A 24313-nucleotide genomic window follows, 5' to 3' on the forward strand; every position below is an offset into this window, starting at 1 on the left:
AGTTTCGTATCTTTTAGTTAATGAAAAAGTAGCGCTTTTAACCAACAACTCACGAATTCGTGTATAAATCCAACAGCTCTATAACACAACTTACAGCATCCTAGCAGCTGTAAATAAAGAACCATTACGAGTTTAGAAATGAAAATTGGCACGCAACCTATAGAGACACTTGATATCATACATGTTTAATTTCAACCTCCTACAGTGATTTTCAGTGGGTCAGATTTTGAGTAATTGATAGTCTGACAAGCTACCAAGGGTGTGTTCATCTTGAAATCAACTCAGTTGCTCATAAAATGATAAAGACCAAATTTAAAACATTCAATCTCAAGAGGACATATACCTCTACTTTTGTGCCAAATTTCAACTCAATTGATTAAAAAACGAGTCTGTTATGAAACCACTTGCATTACTTTCTGACTCACCCTCGTAGGTTGAGGAGGCTAAACAGTGTTGCCTGGCAGAGTTGTCCAGTATTGTGGATGAGAAGAGAGCATTGCTGGTGGAGACTAAGGAGGACATGCTCCAGCACTACTGCAGGGGAGAACACAGCTGCTCACAGGCACGCAGCTTCCTGGCCCTGGCTACAGACGCAGAGCTGCTGTGTCTGATGGACACGTTTCAACAGGTTGGAACATCTCACTCAGTAAATGAAGGGTGATAGGCTTTTGGTTGTAACCTACAATTGCCCATCATCTTCTTTATCCCAAAAGAGGCAATCCATGCACATTTACCAATAGCATTCCTGTAAGGCAATACATTGTCCCAGTCCTTCTTTAAACATATATCATTCCCCTTAAATGCAGAGACTTGAGGAGCTGACCAGCTATGATGTACGGTGTGACCTTGAGAACACCTTGTCCTTGTACTTCCACTCTGCAGAGGTTAGTGTAGAAACCCTGAAGAACAACCTGGGATATCTTCAGACTGGCTCGGTTGTCCCACAAGATGTGCTAGCAGCAGGTAAAGTACAAGTCTTCACAAGTTATTAAAGAAGACGTGTTTGATAAGGCATATTTTCCATGTTAGTCAGGCAGGCAGTCAGTCATAGTCATACGGTGTATTACAGCACCGTTAGGGTTATACCGCCCCTTACGGGGTGGCATACCCTTTCTTCTAGCTGAAAACGAGATGGATGCCCCAGGTCTCTTCCATGTTATGTTAACTCAAAAACAACCCAAGTACAGAATATTGGTGACATGTTGTTTCAGGAGATGGCATTGCCCTGGCAACAGCTGGGGAGGAGGAGATGGTTACCATAGCAACAGGGTGTGACCATGTGAGGACCATGATCAGTTCCATCTGTGCTGAGGTGGTGGATCCAGTGGGCGTGGTCACCCAGGCTACCATCCATGACAACTTCAACGGCACATACTCGCTCTACTACATGCCACAGCTTGCGGGGCCGCACAGGTAATAAAGTTTGTAATTTTAAAGTTTATCTGTGTTGTCATTTAAAAGTAATGTTGAACTGTAACTTCCTACTCAAAAGATTGAACTAAACCAAATTTTCAACTGTCCAACAAATAGCATTTTTCAAGAAACGAATTACCCACTGCTTTTACGATGTCAATTTATGACAGTGGAACATTATTTGGACCATAAATTTATATATGATCACTTAGGATGCATAAGTTTGAATTGTACTAAACCTTAACCTACTAGTAATTGTGTATAGCAGGTAATTTCCCCCTTTCCCTGCACTATATAAATATTAGAAGACGAAATCACAAACATTTTGTTTTGCTTTGAAGTAAATTTTGCCAATGTGAGCTTGAGAATAAGAAGAAAATGAAAGCTAGAAGATGAACAGCTTTTTTTTCATGACTTGCAGGTTATCTGTGAAGATCCGTGGCCACCACATCCGAGGAAGCCCTTTCTCTGTTCACGTCATTCCAGCTGCTAATGACGACTCACACAGACATACTTCCTCCCAGACATCACCCCTGAAACCTGCTAAAGAGACTGCCTTGACACCAGGAGGAAGGAAGACTGAAATAAGCTCCCGTAGATGGAGTCAGGAGGGGAAAAAAGAGGCCATCAACAGGATTACTAAACATTTGGGGAAGCTAGATGTCCAAGACTTCAAGGCTAAAGGACACGAACAGTCAGAAAAGCTTCACACAGATGAAAGGAAACGCCTGTCTGTGGGTGATCCAAGCCTACAGAAGGACAAAGTTAGTGCTGAAACTCTGGCTGTTGATAAACTGAGGTCCAGGTCTGATGACAACAGGAAAACAGATGACAGAATGACTGAGGGTGAGGAAGTAGCCAGTGTCAGCAGCAGCTGTGGCAGCCCTATAAAATCTGACTCTGATGCAAACAACAACCGATCGGCGATTCCGTGGGTCGGGCCACGACGGAAGGTGAACTTGGACGGGGCACGGTCGCTGAGTCGCCACTCGTCTCCTGAGAAAAATGGCATAAAAACATGCAGCAGTGATGGTGACGAGGACAATCAGGGTACAGACAGTTCCTGTGGGAAGTCCAGGTTAGCCAACACTTTCACGTTCCGTAAGCTCTACTCAGACATAGAGCAAGAGGAGAGGAAGGCAGACACAGAGAAGAAGGAAGCTCCAAAAATCCCGCAGCCAAAGTTCCATCTTCCCAGCCCGCTCTTCACTTTTGATGGATCCAATAACATGCCCGTCACCTCAGATACTGACAACGCTCCTGTTGTCAATGGTGACGTAAAGTCTGAGAAGTTGACAGAAGCAAACATTGATGACTCCAAGGTATCTGGCTGTGAGCTGAACTCAACAGGGAGCACCCCAGTGAAGAAGACAGAGGAAAAGACTGTGGTCAATGGAAGTGTGAACAAAACTTTAAAGAAAGCTGATACTTCGTCAGGGAAAGATGTTAAGCCCAAGCCAATGTATGTATGCACTATGTATGTCAGGAAGGTTTCCAAAATATCTTTTCATGGTAATCTCCAGTTTATGGTCATAGTGAAGTATGGCCCCAAAATACTCATAATTTGGTACTAACTACAGAGAGTGCTAACTAGGAAAGTTCTTGTCTTCCTATTTTTAAAAAGAATTATATTGAAATGTACAGAAATGTATTTGAGAACAATTTAAACTTTTCCATTGACTTGAAACATTTGTGTCTGTGACAGAAACCTGTTTTAATCTTATTTTGCTGCTCACACCAGTTTTAACTTTTGTACTGAGCCAAGGAATGGAATTAGTACTAGTATGTCCTTATGTGGTTATCTGTCCACAGGTTCCGTATTGATGACTTGATGCCAAAAGGGAAGCTGTGGAAGAGCACCACCGGCCAGCTGGTGACCAGGTTTGGGAATCGTGGCACACGAACTGGGGAGTTCAGCTTCCCCATCGGGGTGGCGGTGGACTCTTATGGGGGGATCTTTGTCACAGACACTGGGAACAACAGGGTACAGGTAAGATCATGTCAAGATGAACTTCCCATATTTATATTTCAGCCATACATAGTATGGTGAAATATATTGTATTCGTAATGTTTCTTTCTTTCTTTCTTTCTTTCTTTCTCCTGTCAAATCTTCAAAGTGATTCATCTCCGCCGTTCCTGGACCGAATGACCTGAAATTTGGCACAGGGGTAGAATGGGCCAATACCTTGATGCTTTTTTCTCAGTTTTTTTCATATCTGCCTCTAAAATGATTTTATTGAGATTTTTTGGTCAATTTTAGACCAAAACTGTATATTTTGGCCCCTGTACCCTGGTATTACAGCCAAATGAGCTGAAATTTGACAGAGATGTGCCTTGATAATGCCCCCATATAAATTCGATAACACGTTTGGTGTACAGTACAACAAAATGCTTATTTTTGCGATTTTTTGACCAATTTTGGACCAAAAAAGGACACTTTTGGCCCCTGTACCCTGGTATTACAACCAAATGAGCTGAAATTTGACAGAGATGTGCCTTGATAATGCCCCCATATAAATTCAATAACACTTTTGGTGTACAGTACAACAAAATGCTTATTTTTGCGATTTTTTGACCAATTTTTGACCAAAAAAGGACACTTTTGGCTCCTGTACCTTGGTATAGCAACCGAATGAGCTGAAATTTGACACAGATGTGCCTTGATAATCCCTTCATATAAATTCAATAACACTTTTGGTGTACAGTGCAACAAAATGCTTATTTTTGCGATTTTTGGCCAATTTTTGACCAAAAAAGGACTCTTTTGGCTCCTGTACCCTGGTATTGCAATTAAATGACCTGAAATTTGGTATAGATAGGCATTAGATACTTGGTAACAAGATCCAAGTAAAAATTTTGACATAAACAACTTTAAAATGATTAATTTTGGCACTTTTCTGAGGGGAAATTTGTTTTCTTTTGGCCTCCTGACGTGACCTTCCGTGACCCCGCACAGAGCCACACCTGTGCGCGTCAGCCGGAGAGTTAATTGAATCAAAGACCTAGCCAATCAGCGAAGAGGAGGCCAAAGGCTAATTAATATTCATAAGCGGGGCCTCATGATCCCGTATATAGCAGTGTTCCCGCCAGGGGGAGCGAAGCCCGCCTAAGGCTCTCGCATTTTAGACTATTCAGAAGGCTTTATATTGTATCAGTTCTTAGGGGAATATCTATATATATGATAATCGCAGCAGTCACTTAACTTCTCTTCAGGAGTTTAGCGTAACACTATTTCAGGTCAAACCGTCAAAGGCCACTAAAAACAAACTTTAACGTTACTGAGTTCAACAGTACTTATAACTTGTTATCCGAAGTTGAAACGCTAGCGATGGTATTTTCGCTGCGCTGTTAGCTCCGTGCGACTGTTGTTGACGGTCTTATAACGGTATATTTTGCACCCCTGTACCCTGGTATGAGTAACATTTGGTATAGATAGGCATAACATAGTTAATAAAATGATCCAAGTAAAATTTTTGGCATAAAGTACTGTAAAAGGCTTAATTACAGCACTTTTTTTAGGGGAAATTGCTTTTCTTTCGTTCTCCATGCCATGACCTTTCGGACATTCACCCCACAGAGCCGACATCTGCACCTGCGTCTAGCCGGCAGGAAGAGTTAATTCAATTAATGGTTCAGCCAATCAGCGAAGAGGAAAGCGACGGCTAATTAATATTCATAAGCGGGACCACACAATACGTTAACTTGAAGACTCAGGCCGTACAGACTTCTCGCCAGGATTTTTTCAAAGCGTCGGACAGGGGTCCGGGGGCCGCCGAATGTCCCTGGCGGGGTCCAGGGGCAGGGCCACTGTGGGGGGGACCCAGGTGGGCGAAGCCCCCCCGGAAGCTCTTGCATTTTAGACTATTGAGAAGGCTTCTTTTATCAGTTTTTTTAGGGCCATATCTACGATAATCGTAGCAGTCACTTACTTCTTTTCAGCAGTTTGACTTTAAAATATTTCGGGTCAAAGCTTCAAAGACAACTAAAACCTCATAAACAACAAAAAAAAGCTCAACAGTATACAAAAATATTGTACGGGTTGCCATCCTTAGTTGAAGCGCTTATTTATAGCGCTAGTATCTTCGGTCCTTTGATGAAGTCGGCGAAAGGTGCGTTAGTTAGAAAATCTGCGTTTAGTTTTGATACGTAATTATAAGTTAGACAGTGGCGAGAATGATTATTTTCTCATCAATGTTTCTCTTCAGAATTATTTGAACTTAATTGTACATCTAAACAATTGGCTTACCTGTGCAATGTTTATATGATTAATGATCAGTGTACTGAAATCATGTGTAACGTATGGCTCCTAGTCAATAGAGTGACCACCTGTCTATAGTGGCCACATTTCTATCACTGGACTGGAACTTGCGAAAACTGCTGTATTTTCTCCAGAGCAAATGTATGTGTTCCTAGTGCTGTTGTTGTTTGACATAAACTTTGAACATTTAAATTGTAAGTAACTTTAAACTGCCAGAGTTTCAGCACAATAAAACACTCTCAGCGCCAGGGTATGAACAGACTGACCAGACAGACGAAAATAAATCCTCGAACAAGGTTCAATCGTATCTTCCGGGTCTGGCAGGACTGAGTTGTTAAACTAAAATAAGAATAGGCTCGATGGCTGATTGCATACAAAGTAAAACAGTTTAACAGTTTTACAGCTTGAAGAAAACAAACGCTCCTACAGTACCTGCACCTGCTTGATAATTATTAAATCGTATGCCCTACTTGAATAAAAAAAGTTCACTGCAATAATAAATGTACCCACATCACAAGGAGCTTATACTTTTTTAAACTTACACCTAGTTATCGTATTGAAAATTGTTAATGACATTACATGAAGTCATTAAACAATTTTCAGTCATGATGAAAATTTTCTGAATGGAAGGTGTGATTATTGTCATTTTCTGAAAAATAGAAGCAAGCTCTGTCTTTACCTGGAATCAATTCACAATACCAGTCCACTTTGGGGGATAATGTACTGTTAAGAGGATGTTCCATTTTTGCGCAGGGGTGATTTGGAACAGTCCAATGTTGCGTGGGAAGGGGTATGGCTGAAATATGCTGTATTTGCTCTTAAGCAAATGTCGGCCTTTCTAGTTTTTGGTAATGTTTGTGTGTATGTTTGTGGCTTCAGAGCATAACTTGTGGAGCCATTGATAGATTGATATGCGAAGCTGGTGTGTTACGCCAAAACGGCGGTTATACCGGCTATATAGATACAGATACAGATATGAAATTTGGTATATGGTTTGTTTTTATACACATTTCACACATTTACTTATATAAGATATATTACTATCACAGGTGCACATGGAAAACAACAAAAAACAGGTGATAATGACTGTTTCAAGATTTCATGTATTTTTGTTTTTCCTTCTATGAATATACAGTTGTACATATATTTTGCACATGCACAGAGAGCCACAGACACATACTAGTATGCAGATACGGAAGAACACACAGAGAAACCAACCTTAACCCAAGAAGGCATATCCCTAACATATGGTATCAACTCTGTCATGTGTTTTGGCAGGTGTTTGATGGAGAAGGACACTTCAAATTCAAGTTTGGTACTATTGGTGGCCGTGACGGGGAATTCCTGCGTCCATCTGCCATCGTGGTGACCCCAGCGGGAGACATTGTTGTGAAGGATGATAAAAAGGTATTAACAGCTACAGTTGCTGGTTTCATAGGAGCCTTTTAAAAACATTTTGATTGACTATGGAATTGAGGAAAATCCTAGCTCTAACCGTACTCTTCTAAATGATGTAGTAAATGTCTGTTTAACATTTATGGCTGTAGTAGAAATGCTTTATGTATTATTATTTCTATGTTATTTTGTTGATGTCTTTGTGTTATAGATTCAAGTGTTTGACAGTGAGGGACGTTTTGTGCGGAGGTTTGGGGACAACGTGCTTCGGGCTCCGTTTGGGCTGGCACTCACCTCACAAGGACATCTGGTCACAGTCAATGCCCCAAGGTCCTGCATCTAATGTCTTGTACTGTTCTACAATGTTAAGTGGAAATGTATCATGTAGATTTCCTATTTAGGTGCATATTGTTCTTGAGAGACTGATGATAGAAGACAAGGTCGAATTTCATCATTTTCCTATGTATATAAAAGTGGTAGTGCATTGTTTACATGTATGCAGAGACACCATTCAGTAAAACCTAGGGATCCGCAAGTCTTTTCTTGGAGGGAGAAAGAAGCTGAAGAAAGTTTTTTGGTAACCACAAAATTTAAATCTTTTAACATGGCATTGCTTCATGGTTTTCGCTAGGTAATTAGATGATATACCAGGGTGTCAGAATGTAAAATTGAATAGTACATGTAATTTACAGTTCATTAAGCTTATTTTTCCTAACCTTTCATTGATATTCCAACTGTAGACAAGACCCAGCAGCTGTGTTGACCTTCACCTTGACAGGCGACCTGGTACAGAGGTCGCTGTTTGAACCTGTTCAAGGTCGACCCAACAAGCTGCGTTTCCTTGCCGTCAGTCAGCAGAACCTGATTGTGTCAGACTTGGGTCAGTCTCCTGTGCTAACGCAAAACCAGCCTGATTTTGGGCATATCATCAATGTGCATGTACATTATCTTTGTTGCACTTAAATGGGTTTTAACATGCATATATGATAGCCTTCCTGGTCATACTAGTACATAGTACACATGTACTAGTATTTGATGCCTGTGGTTGTGTGGTGACACAGGTAAATTGGTTGGTAAAATAAAAGCCATCTGCATTGTATGAGCAAGGAGCTTTTTAAAAGAATCCTTGCTATGAGCCATAGTAATTATGTGAGTCCTACATGAAAGTACCCAAAGGTGTAATAATCTGTTTCTGTCATTTTGTAGTGTTTTTTTATGGCTAAATGGCCCATACTGTTGTTACAAATGTGTCACTAAGCACTGCCAATCTGCCAGTGTCTTTTTTGGGGAGAAGGCAATTGTCCAGATAGACATGCATATGCACAGAAGTGCATATGCTTCCAGTATTTCAAGCCGTGAGGTCACATCAAGTTTTTATTATATGTACCTGGAAACTTGGCATACATGACCGCTTATAATTGAAGTACAGCTTGTTTTTTTAAAGGAATTTTTATAGACAGTCCACATGTTTTATAGAGTGATTATTAGTTAACAGTTGGACTTCCACCAGGTAACAACACTGTGTACGTCACCACACTGGACGGGAAGTCTGTGCTGCAGTTCGGATCACGTGGGATAGGGGACGGGCTGCTGAGTGAGCCAGCAGGGGTAGCCGTAGACTGGAGTGGCAACATCATCGTCGCAGACAGCAGGAATTGCAGGGTACAGGTGTGCATGGAATCATTCATACAGGTGTAAATACTTCAGAAAATAGGTGTAAATACTGATGTATATGTATGTATAAATGTGCATAGAGAAGGTGTAAGGAAACTGTAGCCAAGTCATGGTCAAGGTTAATTGTGGTTGTGAGTTGATTGCTAAGGTTGCCAACTGAGTATGAATGAGGACAAATCCATGTCAGAAAAGACTTATTCTCCTTAGGCGTGATCAAAGATGAAGGAGCAAACCGGAGGTTAAGTAGGATGTATTTCTGGCGACTCTATACTCAGCACCGACGTGTGGAGAGGTTGGTAGCAAAATTGCAGGAAGCCTTTACAGTATGTGTGGCAAGTCCCTTATGTAGATACAGATTATAACATTGTGTAGCAATTCTGTGCAACTCCTTTTGAATACCTTCTGTCAACATTGGTGGAAAAACATTTCATACTATTGAATGTCATTTCAGGTGTTCAAACCCAACGGGGACTTTTACTGCCATTTGGACTTGGATAAGATTGTTCGTCCCTCAGACATTGCTCTGACTAATGATGGATATCTGGTCGTGGTGAACTATACCCAGCACAACATCAAGAAATACAAGCTGGGTGTATAGAGGAGAAGTGCAGGAGGGTGCTCTTTGATAAACAAAATGACAGACAGCTTTGTTGGCATGATAGGTAATTTATCACACATTTGAGCAGTAAATACTTTTCTGCATGACATTCTACTAAGATGGCACTGATAAGGTAGAGTTGAACAGGTAATAAGGTACGTCTCCTGTTCTAAAACTCAACTCTTTGTTTGCTTTTCTGCATGGGAAGTTTGTTTGGGGCTTCAGGCAATCATGATAGAAAAAGTTTCCAATTAACATTGTGCCAGACTCTTTAATAAGCCCAAACTCGCAGAGTTACAGATATAAAGGTGTGTTGATTGTATTGTAGAGGAGTAGTACTGTAGAGTAAGTTGTGCTGTACTCAGGAGAGATTAAGCATTATGTACTTAGTCTATGTGAAGAAAGTCTGCATCTTTAAAGCTATTCAAAGGCACAGAGAAAAAGATGGTATGTTCTTCCTGAGTACATTGTAGTTCATCATGTTATGCTTGGAGATTGAATAAAGGTATATCTGAAGATATGTTATGTTTACAACTTTGAAAAGATATTTGAAATTTTTTTGGTATGATTTTTTTGTGCAGATTGTATGAAGCAGTTTACAGTTGGAAGATTACCAAGGACATGAGTTGTAAGATGAAAATGATGACCTTGAATCATTATTGGAATGACACAAAAAGGTCCTTCAAGAATCACACGAGGCATAATTAAGAATTAGACCTCAATCTGTCTTAATGTCACTTTTCACTTACCAGACCAATACACATGATGATTCACGTCCCATTGTGTTTGTTATTTTGGGGAAAGCAATGTATTAGCCAGAGCAATACAGGGTCATATTGTGTTGTCTGCCAAACCCACAACAACTGAGAAGGCGACTTTGCAAAGTTAATACAACTTGATGTAACTAACTATCTTTGTTCGTGGTTTTGTTCAATACAAAATGTACTTGACATTTTCAAGCAACCAAATAGAAGTAAACCTTATGTCAAATTATTTCAACTAACGCACACACAAGCACACACACATGCACACACTGACTAGATCATAGAATGTCTAAACTTGTCATTCTTTCAGCATTATTCACAAGACATTCTGTTGGTTTTGTTGTCAATGTCAATGCATAAGTATTTTTGTTATGATTTTTTTATGTCCCATTATCTCACAGTATTGATAGGTTGAGTACACTCCAAGCTATTACCAAGGACGTTATTTGTTAATGCTGGTTTGTATGGTAGGTTAGGATCAGGGTTACAAACTGTGACAGGAACAAAGGTGAAGATGTAACTGTCAAAACGTATTTATTCCTGTTCTGTTTGTTGACTACTTTAGCTATGAGAATAAATCGTTATATCCCAGACTTTGTGGTTCATAAGGCTATTTTATGTGTTTAGACTTGTTTTATGTGTTTAGACTTGGTGCCAAGTCTGTGTTGTTACCTTTTGGTTGATTGAATGCATTATCCCTCAATTCCTTCATTTTCCAAACAAACTTCATATCTATTCCAATCAAAATTGTGCATTTTACGATAATGAACCTTATATGTGCTAGCTTCATCATGGAAATCTAATGGAAAATAACTTAGAAAGATTTTCTGACTCCCTGAGCAGTCTTCAAAACTTTGAAAGTTCTGGGCCGCCAGAAGGATTATGGGTAGGCCTACCCGATGATCTGATTGGTCGTCATTTGGCGGGCAGCCTCATTTTCATTTAGGAAAGTAAAGATGGCGCTAAATTTGTCATTGTTGTGTAAGGTCTGCTGCAGTTAGACGATTTTGTCGTCCTAACGATCACTGGGGATCTTCTACGCATCTTATATCTCAACATCCAATCTTGAGGATCGCAAGGTAAGCTCAGTGTATGTTAAAAGTCAAGTATTCGGTTTCTACAGACTTGTTTTACGTCAGGAATTTCTCAGCGCAGTTCGCGCGCGCAGCAAAAATATCATAGTAATCGATGTGATTATTTTGTGTTAACTGGTGAAGTTCATCGGTTTATGGAAAATGTGAAAAATCGTATTCTAATGAAAAATTGTACAGTATCGTGAGATAACGATCATGAGACAAAAGTGGATCGGGCGAGTCATGGCATGCCAAGGAAGTGTTGACCCCTGACCTCACGCTGGTAAAAAATGGCGACTGATGGCACAAACATCAACTCGTGGGTTTACAGAGGCGAGGGGAACGCGTGTTTGGCGGTCGGTAACGTAGTTTCCAAGCAGGTGTATCTTCTTATGAAGGTCAAGGACAGGTTGAGCTCGGACAGGAGGCACGCAGATGCGAAAAGAACCGTGCAAAACGATGTTGGCTACGGGAGGTTTGTTATGCGACCCCTGATTGGTGCACAGTTCGTGCCAGTGGGGGAGGTGGTTTGTGTGCCAGAAGAGTTTCTGTCGCAGATTGAAGAGAAGATGAGGGAATATAGATCCAGCAGACGGCTGTCTGAAAAGCTAGATCCAGCTGGATTTGCTGTTCGCCTACCAGATGCCTGTAAACTTCCCACAGTAGACTCGTGTGGACAGGGACCTGTAGTTTGTGTTGAAGTGAAACCCAAAACTGGCTTCCTCCCTGAAATTGTCACCATACCAGATGTGCACGCAGTACGGAGATCTGTGTGCCGCTACTGCATGCAGCAGTGTTTGAAGCTCTGCCAAGGCAAAATAAAGGAGAGGTCACAATACTGCCCTCTGGATCTTTTCTCTGGTACTGCATCCCGCATGGTCTATGCCATCAAGGCTTTGGTACAGAACCCTCAAAATAACTTCAAAGTTTTCGAGGATGGCAATTTGATATACTCAGGTGGTACAGAAAACCATTGGCAACCACTACAAGACTGCCTTACAGCATTGTTTGCTGGAGAAAATGAAGACATTGACTGTACAGGTGATTCAGGAACACAAACAAATAACCTCCTTGTTGACAGATTCGCAGAACTGTTGTTTAAGGTACTGGTTTATCCAGTTGATGATCCTAACAGTTGCTATGGCAATACTCCACCCAGTACGACCCCTGAATGCTGTACAGAAAGTACCTGTAAAGCACAAAGGCAAGGAGGCTCACAGCATGGTTTAGTTCCGGACAGTGTTTTATTCAACATTCTGCACACTCAGCAGTTAGATGTGCTGGATATTGAAGGAATCTACCCCCTGTACCAGAGACTAGTTGCCCACCTGGAGACTCATCCTGAGGACAGAGGTAGATGGTGTTTAGAAGGACCGTATGACAATGCTCAATGGACGATGACCCACAGTGCGGTTGAGAAGTGTAGAGACAACATACAGTCCATGGAATCAGTGGTTATGTTGGTGAAAGCATTCCTGGTATCTCTCACAGCTAAAGACTGCTCTGTCATGGTGACCATACAGAGAGTGGAAAATGGTACAGATGTTATGCTACCTGTGATGACAGACTCTGTTGGTAACAAGTTCATGTTTAACATACAAGTTGTTGACACTAAACCGAAACCCCTGCATAGGATTCAGAAGTACTTCAGTCTGAACAAAGATATTGTACAGGCATATGTGAGGACTATTGGTGACAAGTGATAGAAAGTTATCATTCATAGAAGAGGGACATGTTGCACCATGTTTTCTGTTGGTATGTTGATACAGCCATCCATTTCCAGAGATATTTACATATTTTTGTACTTTTTTTTTCTGTGCATCAATACATGTTATTGTTAGACATGTACTGTAGTAGTAAGATTATTCATATTGTGACAACTAAATTTACTTTTCAACCTTACTAGTGCCACAGACCAACCACAGTCAACTCTGCCATAGAATATTGCAGACCCGCTACAACATTCAATCAAGATTGATATTCATGTGCCGATTGTAATAGTTTTTTTTATTATGAATGATACATGTCAGCAATTGTCAACGATGTAGTCAAATTGAAACAATAAATTGACAAGAAGGAGTTCTGTTCAATTTTCTCATTTACGTGAATTAAAATAAGAATGTGTGAGATATGACGAGAAATCCAACACAGCTGAGGTAATGGTACATATGATAGAATGTTCCATATCATTCCGTGCATAACCTGATTAATATGACTTTACCACCTATACCGCTCAATAGATTTTGTGCAACTTTCCAAGGTATTATTGTAGATAATGAGAACTATCATAAACCATTTATAAACCTCATGTGAGGTTTGTAAGAAAATGTGGGAAGAAAATGTGATGTCATGTAGGTGAATGAGCTACACACTAAATCGGTGACTATACCTTTCTTTGACCGTTTCAAAACCATATCCAGTTGCTTGAGTAACTATTTTTGGCGTATCTTAGGCCTAGGAAAAAAAAATGTTGTGTTTCCTGTTTCCCTACCTACCCTAAAAAAACCTGCCGACCCTAGACTTTTTTTTTGGGTGGGCAGTGGAGTCACATAGCTTCCAGTTAGAATTTTTGTTAAGTCTGCTTCCTATTAAAGTAAAACACTGCTTGTCCCATCTATTGAAGGATAAATGTATCTATCATGCACAAAATTAAAGTTTGACATTGAAAGACAAGTGTCATCATACATTTCAGTTTACTTTGTTCAACTGTATTGTAAATATGTATCACTAGATTTTTGGCCAGCCTAAAAAAAAATACAAGAAAAAAAAAAGATAATCCCTACCTACCGACCCTAATTTTTTCAGGACTGAAACAGGAAACACAACATTTTTTTTCCTAGGCCTTATTACCTGGATGTCTAACTAACATAGACATACCTTTCTTTGCATTTCTATTACTAAACGTGTATAACTGGTTTTACTTTTAGACCTCCACAATATATAAACTAACTGAGTTTAAATTTTTTAGAGAAAATGTCAAACAAATTCGTCCTTATTATGTGCCCACAGGCTCCACCATGGATAAGAAGATCCTTGCCCTAAGTGAAGAGGGGGATGTGGACTCACTTACCAAACTTCTGAAGACACTGGGTCCTAACCAGGTGAACACAACAGCTATCTACCACAGACATATTGTTACCTTTGCCAAGAAGGTTATGTTTTGGGTAGCGTTTGTATGTATGTAGAAGAACAGCATAACTCGAGAACGCCTGGACGAATTGTATCGATATTCGATGTGTTCGTAGGTCTTGATGAGACCTGAAAACGATTAGATTTTGGCCTCCTAGCGGCCTGTTACAATACTGCAGTGCAACTTTCTTGTTTGGTATTTTTTTTTTACATAATAATTACTATATCAATAAGTGACTAATTGATGAACCAGTACTTAAAGACTTAAATACTTACTTAAATATCTTTGTCCTCTACATTTTGCATTCTCGAAATGAAATTTCACAAACAGAAGTCTCTTGATGGATGTTTTTGCTTTAGCTTGAGGAGTTTATTGATGTTCGTGTACTCAGAGGCAAGGGGAACCCCACAACCTTCCTACGGGCAGTCTTCCACGGTGAGTGGTCAACAATTGGCACAAACACTGCAACAATGATCATCTTAATAAGCTGTTTATATAACACAGTAATAAGATAGTCAAGTTAGTTTTGCTACTTTGTAAGAGGTTAAGAAACAACAGTTGTTTATATTCCAAGCTATTTTAGCTACCAATTGTGTACTGGTTGTGGGATGGCATTCTGCATCAGGAAGAGAGATAAAAGAGCTTCTTGCCGTTGCAGGTGCTCCCTGTGAGTCAGCAGAGGGCGCTGCCGTACGTGTGAGTGTGTACAAACATGTGTTGGAGCTACTGGAGGGAGGAGATGTCAGCTCCAAGATGGGCTCCGAGCTGCTCGGCTTCTTACTCATGGAGGTACAGAATGTCTGAACTTCTGTATCTGTATATTGTATATAGACAATTACTATATTTAGTTCATTTATATGCTAGTTGTACATTGATTGTAAACCTGTGTTATTTATGTACCTTTGTCCTCTCCTGGAAATGTAGCTGTCACTTAGGCCCCGTTCATGATACAAAAAAAGAAACGGTTCTATCGGTTAGGCCTGGAAATCCGACAGCAAACGACAGGAAACGGTTTGCATTTTGCGTTCACGATGCAAACTTGCAAACCGTTTCAGTTCCTTGAAAAGGCATGGTAATGCACGGAAATGCGACCTCTGACCCCTGAGGTTGTTGTGATCTTGCCCAAACTTGTACTTCTGTGTCAGATTGTTGGTCTTTGATCGAAATTGAACCAATGTCTTACTGTATTCGAAGCTGGGTTCTGTTATGACATTGAAAATGCCTCTGAAAACATTGTGGTCCCGATATATGCCATGCTATGACATTTCCACTGGATCTGCTGACACATTCCCCTTGCGATATCAGGACTGCTGGCTCCTCACTCGACTAGGTGGCGGCCCGATATTAAAAACGAATTTTACAATTGAAAACACGGCCGAAACACCCGAATGACAGATTAAAAATTGTACTTTTCCCCGTGGCGCCCTCAAATATGAACGCACATGCCCGGATGTAAAACGGATCGCGCCGCTTTTGCGTTCATGATACAAATTCGCAATTCCGGATAAGGAAGAAACCGTTTCAATACTACCTCGCGAGGTGGTTCCGAACAAACCGTTTCCTATCGCTTCAGATCCGTTTCGGACCGTCCATGATGACAAAACTTATCCGTTTCAGCTGGCCTAACCGATAGTAACCGATAGAACCGTTTCATTTTTTGTATCATGAACGGGGCCTTAGTCAAAGGTAGCAGCTAAAGAAGGGGCTTGAATTTCACTAGCCACTCCACTAGCCATTAAAATGCCGCCCTTCAGTGTGACATGTTCAGTTTCTCTGGCACACTGCTTGGCAACTGAACTGAATTACACTGAACAATTACTAAGCATTCAAGTGTTCTTAAGATAAGCTAAATAGAAAAGGTTTCTGGCATCAAACAAAGACAATATAAGAAATAGTGCTTCAAAATTCAAGTAGAACATAGCATGCTGTAATTAAATTTCGAAATACACAAGAAGGTTTGCATACAAGTTTTTGTATATTATCTCCAGGTTGAGTTCCTCCCACCCAGTGCCGTGGTTGAGCTGGCCCAGGTGTTTGTGGATGCTGTGAAAAGTGGAAATGTCACAAATACCAAGTAAGTAGAGTAGACTTCAAACTAGCAATCTTTTAGAAATTGGTCAATGTTCAAATGCTAATTTCATGTGTCATTAAATACATTTAACATTTACAAAATGTATAGTTGGTAACCTTGACATGGGTAGATCTGCCAGTATTTGTAATACTGTGGTTATGCTTTAATATAGCACTATGGAAAATAATAGTTTTGTACAATTTATCCTTCTACAATACCAGGTCATTAGATCTGTTCTCCAAGTTGTTATCATCACTTGCATCAAGGGAGACCGTGAGCTATGGAAACGGTAAGGAGGCAGCATTTACCCTTCTTTGCTCAGACTTTCTAAAACACTGTCCATTATTCATATTCCTTCAGTGGAGATCATGCTAGTTGTCATCAGTCAGTCTGTATGAAAACCCAAGTGTTTAATTTGTTGTTACCTTTGTTCTTTTGCTCTGTCTGTAGGTAACCAGATGACAGGAGCAGAGTGTAAGAGTCACATCCTGAACTCCCTCTGTTCTAGCAGGTGAGTAGCTAGAATCATGTACTTGTAGATTTTTCAAAAACAGTAAGATAGGATTTATTTGCTTGGTTGTTAGCCTTGTTTATTTCTTCTATATGCCATGAGGATGGTGAACATGTAGTGCAAATCTTATAGAACAATACAATACTTGGGCTAATGTTTATAACTGGTATGATCTGTATCTATATAGCCAGTATAACATCTATTTATCATAATACCGGTACGTTTACGACGATTTCTCTAGCCATACTGATTTGACAAATTGTCAACGCATCATTTTCTCCAGTTACATGTTGCTGTTATAGGTTACCCTTGCCACTTCTTGTGTGTAACTTTTCTGCCACTCTTGTCCTGCTAAAAGCGTAATATCGTAATTGTAACACGCCGCGGAATTACACGGCGAACGGGCGCGTGGTTGGGAGGGGGTACAAAATACCGGTAGGAAGAAACACGGCACAATTAACTGCCGCTATGTACATTTATACATCCTCTGATGTTCCTTCCTTTTCTGTCAGTAAACGCATAAAACATAAACCTGCATGAGCATACAAAATGTCATGAGAAAACGGACGTATACTGTCAAGAATTTTCATTTAACTTCTGTCCGTCACAACCGCTATGACGTAACACTTCACTGCTAGCGTAGATATAAAAATGGCGGGAAAATGGCTGCGTACGTTCAATTTTGCCCATTCAGTCGTCGATCCGGGCTATTATGCAACAGTTCTTCACACTTTTACATGAGTTGTAGGTCACCAACAGAAATTCAAGATTGTTGTTGAATCATGTTCGTCTTGTGCCGTGAGCATGTGTAATTATGATCTATAAATTTGGCAATGAATGTGACAGTGTGTTCGTCCCACGACGAGCTGCCTGCCCCGAAATTTAAAAAAAAGTATACTGAAAACTTTTGGCCTTGTTGTCTTCGAATGCATTGTTATCGATGCTTTGTAAATGGTGTATTGGACACCTAGATGTCTGAAGTGTGCACAGCTCAGAAATAACTATTGTTGCATGTGTAGATCTCTTTAAGTTCCAGTATTTTTAATCTACCGGTATAAGTCTTACTACCGGTATTATGCCAATGCATGTTAACTGCCCTTTTGTGTCTATAAAAAGATGGTTGTCCACATTGTGCTGTGTCATGGGTCAAACTGATGTGGGACCCCTCCTCCTTCACAGAAGATGTCTTCAGCATTACACAACAATCTGGACTAACTGACAACACATGTCCTACCCACCTACAATATTGTACATTGAACAATGCGTGCATGTTATGATTAGTGCTACATGATTGGTTTACCTGTCCTCAGGTGGGACTCCAGCTGTGTCATACACCTGGCTGCAGTCTTCAGGTAAAATCTTACAACTGTGTTTTTTTTTTTGCTTCAAGAGACTGGAGCTTGTCTTGCTTTGAGTTTGAGAATACATGTATATTGTACAAATAGAAGACAACATGGTGTGTTTCGTATCACCCAAGGTATCAATCTGACTGCAGGTCCGAGCTGGAACCGAGGATGATGTGTTGTATTTTATTTATGTCATGCCCACCAGAGAAAACGTACATTGTATATTTCAATGCGAAAGGTGCTAGAAGTTGAGAAAATATGGTGTCCTGTAATCTAATCAAAAATGTAATTCCAACATCCAATTCTTGCATTTGAATTATTGAGAACAGTGCACTACCAGTGCGTTTGAATGATTCTTTAGAAGCCCCTGTGATGGTAGGAGAATCTCACGTGTTGTAACCCAATTTATAAGGCAGTTTTGCTCCATGTCTGAATTGCTCATTAAATCATAAAGTTAACAGGACAATATTGCACCATTATTTTCAGGCCTCGAAATTTTCTGTATGTATCATTTTTTAAAGTGCAAAATAAAATCAATCAATCAAAATCAATCAAATAACTGTGATACTTATACCCTACACATCCTACCATACATTTATATGTGATGCCTTCCGTCCTTGAACTCCAAGTTGTAATGAAACAGGAAATATGTTGTCAATATGACATAAAAGACTGACTGTGTCACCTTCCCTTTGCGTAGGGACATCCCCACCACCAATGATGAACTGAAGTTTGTGATGGAGAAGATTCTGCGCTCGTTCCGCCATGTTGACCTTCAGGAGCTGCCGCCACTCGTGTATCAACTGCTACTGCTGTCCACTAAAGTAAAAACTACCGAATCCTTATTTATGTATATTGCTGTTAAGTTTTACGTGCCATTTTTAAAGCTAAAAGAAGTAAACTAGCCTCATAAGTAGTAACATCTCCCTCTGGTATTGGATTGTACAGAGGCAGTATGAATGATTACATAGAATCCTAAAAAACTGTTCATTTTCTATGGCAGGGCTTCAAGCGCCTGGTGCTAGAAGGGATCACCTCCTACTTTGCAGAGCAGGACCAGACTGTTAAACAGCAAGAATCAGAACAGAGGTAAGGCTTAGTAAGAGAAAATGTTATGTTTCTGCTCACTCGATTGACTGTTAAGTAGCTATATTTCTTTGATCACTTTGGTAGAAATCTTATTAAAAAAAATGATAGCCTTTCCAAGTGACACTAATTTTTCAAGACTGTAATGGGAAACAAAACATTGCTGTGTCTGTGCTATTGCATTGCGATTGTTCTGCTGTCATATTTCTGTGCTATTAGGTGGCTGTTTTGGGTTATATGTTCCGTTTGTAGCTGCTTTTGTGCTGTTTTTGTATCTGTGCTGTTGCATGACTGTTCTTGTCCTGTCCCATAGTGAGGACATGCTGTCCAGTCTGACAGCAGACCAGCTGTGCCACATGGAGGGGACCATCATCCTCCACATCACCTTTGCCATCAAACAAGACCAGGACCTCGGCAGGGAGTTTGTCAAGTTTCTAAAGGTAAAAGCTTTGTTCTTTATCTATGAATTTAGTTGAGCTATCTGTCAAATTTGTGGTCGCTCAGGGGGAAAAGTGTGCAACTACGGCTGTTTCACAATTGAGTGTACCCATTTATTTTTCCACATGTTACCAGTTGATAAGAAAGTCTACATAAGATATTACTGTTTTTAACTTGTATTTTCCAAAAGCTGGTATAACAAGGAACACAACAAAAAAAGAAATAGAGAAATCCATCAATATTTGGCGAAATTATCATTAAAAATGTTGCCTAAAAATGGCCCATTTTCAGTGTTACCAGGGGTCATTCAGTTTTTTCACATTCTGACCATTGCAGCTGACATCAAAAACATGGCTGCTACCTTAAAATTCCTTATTTTGTACATGCAGTCATATGTTAACTTGAGATTTATTACAATTTTTCGAAGATATTCCAACTTTTTTTTGCCAGCAGGGTTATTTTGTATTTTCATCCACATGTTACCAATTTTAATGTAATATTTTCTTAAAGATTTCAAAGTCTGTAGCATTGTTTTATTGTACTGTAATAAGTGTTAATTTGACATGTAAAGTTTTGTTATGATGTATGTAAGAGAACAAAAGTAGAATGAGATCATTCCTACTTTCATCTGACTCACATCGAAGGATCAAAGTATCGGCTGTCATTTTCCGAAAAATTTTGTCCCGTCCGTACCCCCCCTCAATTTCTATATTAGGCTAATATTACAAACTTTTAATTGTGATGGTTTACAAGTCTCTTTGACTAGATACCAAACCACTATATAAACTATATCTGTGATAAAGACCTTGCCTGATACAGCACCGTATAACTTCAAATGTCCCGTCCGTACCCCTGTCCCGTCCGTACCCCCCACCTGTCCCGTCCGTACCCCCACTTTTAGTTTTAAGCAAAATACTGGGGAAAATGACATCCCAATTGTTGAAATAACACATTATTAATACTAAATAGATACATACGATTGATGTCCTCACTAAAAATAGTAGTTTTTAATGAATTTGCCAGCATTTTCTTTATCAGGTTTTTCATCAACGCCCATAAACTGCCTGGGACTGGTATGAGATGAAATCTGATATTCCCTTAAAGTTACCATCCCATTTTGCTCAGACCATGTGCTCTCCTCTAGCCCAGCTCACTCTCCCAGATATTCATCATGATGGTGAAATCCATTCCCCTCACCCCCAAGTGCAGGTAGTGTACATGAAAAAGGACAGAACACTACCTGAGACACCAAGGAGAAAGGCAAAGGTTCTGGAGAGACTTGTCAAGTCAAAATAAAATCCTTGAGAAGAAAGGGTTACTTGCTGTGACAAAAGAGAGCAGAAGAAATCTGCAAATAGGTAAAAAAATTGCAGATTCCCTGACAGAACAGATACATCCCATCAAGTTCACTGGTTGAACATGGCCATCAAAGAAAATATGCTATAATGACATTCTCAACCTCAGATCATTCTAGATCAGATCAGATCTAATAATGATGTCTTTCTCCTTTTTTTCTTAGTTTAGACAGTATTGCAGTATTTGTACATGCTTTATTTAACTTGTAGTCAGTGAACAAATGTGTTCCAAAAGGTTTGGACAAGTCCCTGCAGTATCAGTCTTTTTGGCCTGTTGTCTGGTTGTGTCCCGTCCGTACCCCCATGTATTATCATATTCATTAAATGATCAAGTCTCTTGCTGTGTTTCCCAAGTATGAATGCTAGAATCTTATGTAGGGGTTTATAAAGAATGAAGTTCTAACAAAGTTAAGCTATCAAAGTGCTTGAACTTTAAAAAATTGTATTTGACCTTTCCTTCTACATGAAATAACAGCAGGGTGTTATCATCGCCTTACAATAAATGACCAGAAAATGACACAACAAGGTGCTACTGCAAATCAAAGTTAGTTTTCTGGTTTGGTGGATTCTAGTGATGGAAGATAACATGGAATAGTGTTTATCTTTAGTTCTTCATGTGGGTATACTGTATGTACCTTTACATACAGTCTTAAAGTTGTCCCGTCCGTACCCCCTCAGTGCCCCATTAAAGAAAGACCTGTATAAAAGTCACCGAGAGGTGTTGTGCAGAGATCTTTTAGAATATTAAGCCACAAGTATGTACCTTTGAACTGCCAATATCAATTTTGTTATATATCAAAGTTGATTTTTCAGCCTCAGTGACCCCTGTTTGGTACACTCAATTGTGAAACAGCCGCTAGCTTAGACAGCCATGTCTTCAACTCAGTTTTACCTGTCATTTCCAGGCTGGCCAGCAGGGGTCTCTCACCAAGATCCTCTCCCCCTTTAACGTTGCACTGGCACTGTCTGTGGCACGTATTCAGAGGTTTGAGGAGCCTGTGAGTAAGATCCTATTTTCATGTATAACGCTAACTGCCAATGTACGTTTGACTGCAGAGACTAGAAATGACTATGAACTATACTCTACTTTGCTCTTAATGTTATTTTCTTTGACCGGTAACCCCGAAACATGTGAGCGCCTACCACTATATTCTGTTCATTTTCTAATCAGTCCAATATCAGATGCAACAAGATATTGGTACTGGTACCCACCCCTAATCTCAATCTTCTTTCAAGAAATTTCAGTAGGCCTTAAATGTTTTCCTTTTCTGCTTTCTCTACCAGATCTTTGAGTTCCTGAAGAGTGCCATCAGCCGGAGTTTCAAGGATGAACAGATCAGGCAGGGGTCAAAATGGGTCACAGGTCAGTGGGTCAAATACATCCATAGGTCAGAAGGGTTTCAAAGTTGGGGATGAATATATCGCTGACAGAGAGTCTTGCCTATGGTTTGTGGTGTTTGAATTTACAGACTGGTCAATACCTTTTACACTAAGTCAATCAATTAAGATCAAACACCATGTGAATAGTGGTCCCTTTCTGAATCTTATTGTTATGATCTTAGCTAGATGAAGGCTATATTTCTCCAACATTTGTTGGTTTATGCACAGGACATCTTTTTTAAAAACCTGATAACATGCTAGAGAGTGACGTGCTCTGGGGTGACTTCTGCCTTTCCTCTTTTAGAAATGGTTCCCGAGTCCAGTAATGTGACTGAGTCTTTGCTGGAGACTGTTAAAAACAGGTAGGAATTATGGTAAATTTCTTTAAAAACACTCTAAGTCATTTGTTTCAGGATATATTTCTTGCACTGTTGCTTGTGCCTCAACTTACTGAAACATTGTTACTTAAACCCTTTGTCTAGAAGATTGCTTTTGCAGAAACTTACTTAAACCCTTTGTCTAGTTCTTACGGTTGGGACCACGTGACACAGGGCCTGGTACAGCTGGGCTTCACCCTCATGGACTCCTTTGGTCCAAAGCTTGGCCCTGCTGGTAGGGTGGTGGAGTCATCTGGAGGCACACCCAAGTCTCCCACACAGCTGGCATGCAGTCTGGGGGCCCAGATACTGGTCAACACATTTAAGGTCAGGGTTGTGTTTTCTGTAGTATTGAAAGGTTGCGGTAACTTGATTTTGGAGTAAGGATAAAATGGAGTGCTTGCGATTGTGCCATAGTCACATTTAGAAAATTGTAGCTAATATGGTAATAGTGTTTATTAGGCAAAATACAAGCCAATGCTTAGGCTTTCATGATATGCCCAAGGTATTGGTACTCTCTCTAGACTGTTTGCAAAGTTTTGTTTTTTGTACTGCCCCACCTGTGAAGACTTGAAATTGTGTTTCTTAACAGTTTCCAGCTAGATTGATAATTCATCAAATTTGCATGTTACCAGCAGTGATGCATGTAACAGGATATACTATTTAAAACTGTTTTTGCAATGTGTAGAAAACCAAGAAAACTGGAAATCTAAGCAAATCATTCACTAAATGTAAGAAGGTTTTAACCTCAACAACAAATATATGTCACAATGAAGTTTGAAACACATGTGGGCTGGCCTCCAAAAGGGGAGATTTGTATTTTCTTCAAGGTACATGTATGAGCTTTGTACGAACAATGAAGTATGAATCTCTGCCTAGTAATCCACATAATATTATATTGAAATGTACAGTACATGTACAGTGGTCAAAATACTTTTTTCCAGTGTTCTGCAATATTGCAGAACGTCAAAATTTTGTTCTGCAATTTGGAAATATTTTCTGCAAACACAGAACCTCAAAAGCCTGGATACATCCTTCTCAACTAGACTAACTTGCAGTCTTCGGACAGGGCCTTTTTTTTGGGGGGGGGGGGGGACGTTGGCTCGCGATGCTGCTGAAACTCGCTATCCCGGCCAACTCCCTTCCCCAGCAAACTCCCTTCCTCGATTAACTCCCTTTCCCGACACAAGAGACCATGGCCAATGTTGAAAATCGCGAACCAACGCCCCCCCACCCCCCCAAAACCCAGCCCCGTCCGAAGACTGCAAGGGAGTCCACTTCCCAACAAGAAAAAGCCTTGCATTTAAATCATATCCAGTTTTGCAAGGCATAGCATTACTGTAATTCTTTATTCCCCCACCCCATTTTTTAAATCCCCTTCCAAGATGAACCTTCCCTGCGGGGAAATAACAATCCCTGAAACCACTATAGGTCTTTTATTTAC

At 40.1% G+C, this 24313-nt stretch overlaps 3 protein-coding genes across 3 annotated transcripts in view; all 3 read left to right on the forward strand.

The window, feature by feature from the left end:
- LOC118413625 (tripartite motif-containing protein 3-like) overlaps positions 1-10695 on the forward strand; it is a 25461-nt gene extending 14766 nt beyond the window's left edge. The window contains exons 10-19 of the mRNA XM_035817151.1: positions 434-628; positions 807-963; positions 1212-1413; positions 1835-2875; positions 3226-3403; positions 6950-7078; positions 7278-7396; positions 7807-7946; positions 8577-8734; positions 9192-10695. Coding sequence (XP_035673044.1) covers positions 434-628; positions 807-963; positions 1212-1413; positions 1835-2875; positions 3226-3403; positions 6950-7078; positions 7278-7396; positions 7807-7946; positions 8577-8734; positions 9192-9338 — 2466 coding nt within the window. The 3' untranslated portion in view covers positions 9339-10695. The remainder of the gene's footprint in view (positions 1-433; positions 629-806; positions 964-1211; positions 1414-1834; positions 2876-3225; positions 3404-6949; positions 7079-7277; positions 7397-7806; positions 7947-8576; positions 8735-9191) is intronic.
- Positions 10696-11036: 341 nt separating this feature from the next.
- LOC118413251 (Fanconi anemia group I protein-like) overlaps positions 11037-24313 on the forward strand; it is a 52943-nt gene continuing 39666 nt past the window's right edge. The window contains exons 1-15 of the mRNA XM_035816494.1: positions 11037-11181; positions 14185-14276; positions 14665-14740; positions 14964-15094; positions 16294-16379; positions 16598-16665; positions 16827-16887; positions 18198-18239; positions 18934-19057; positions 19237-19322; positions 19633-19759; positions 22018-22110; positions 22397-22475; positions 22797-22854; positions 23016-23196. Of these exons, the coding sequence (XP_035672387.1) occupies positions 14193-14276; positions 14665-14740; positions 14964-15094; positions 16294-16379; positions 16598-16665; positions 16827-16887; positions 18198-18239; positions 18934-19057; positions 19237-19322; positions 19633-19759; positions 22018-22110; positions 22397-22475; positions 22797-22854; positions 23016-23196 (1296 nt within the window). The 5' untranslated portion in view covers positions 11037-11181; positions 14185-14192. The remainder of the gene's footprint in view (positions 11182-14184; positions 14277-14664; positions 14741-14963; positions 15095-16293; positions 16380-16597; positions 16666-16826; positions 16888-18197; positions 18240-18933; positions 19058-19236; positions 19323-19632; positions 19760-22017; positions 22111-22396; positions 22476-22796; positions 22855-23015; positions 23197-24313) is intronic.
- On the forward strand, positions 11216-13251 carry LOC118413254 (inositol-pentakisphosphate 2-kinase-like). Its single transcript, XM_035816501.1, has one exon. The coding sequence runs from the start codon at positions 11466-11468 to the stop codon at positions 12876-12878; it is 1413 nt and encodes a 470-aa protein (XP_035672394.1). The 5' UTR covers positions 11216-11465; the 3' UTR covers positions 12879-13251.

Source organism: Branchiostoma floridae, chromosome 4, assembly GCF_000003815.2.
Source record: "Branchiostoma floridae strain S238N-H82 chromosome 4, Bfl_VNyyK, whole genome shotgun sequence".
Lineage (NCBI taxonomy): Eukaryota > Metazoa > Chordata > Leptocardii > Amphioxiformes > Branchiostomatidae > Branchiostoma > Branchiostoma floridae.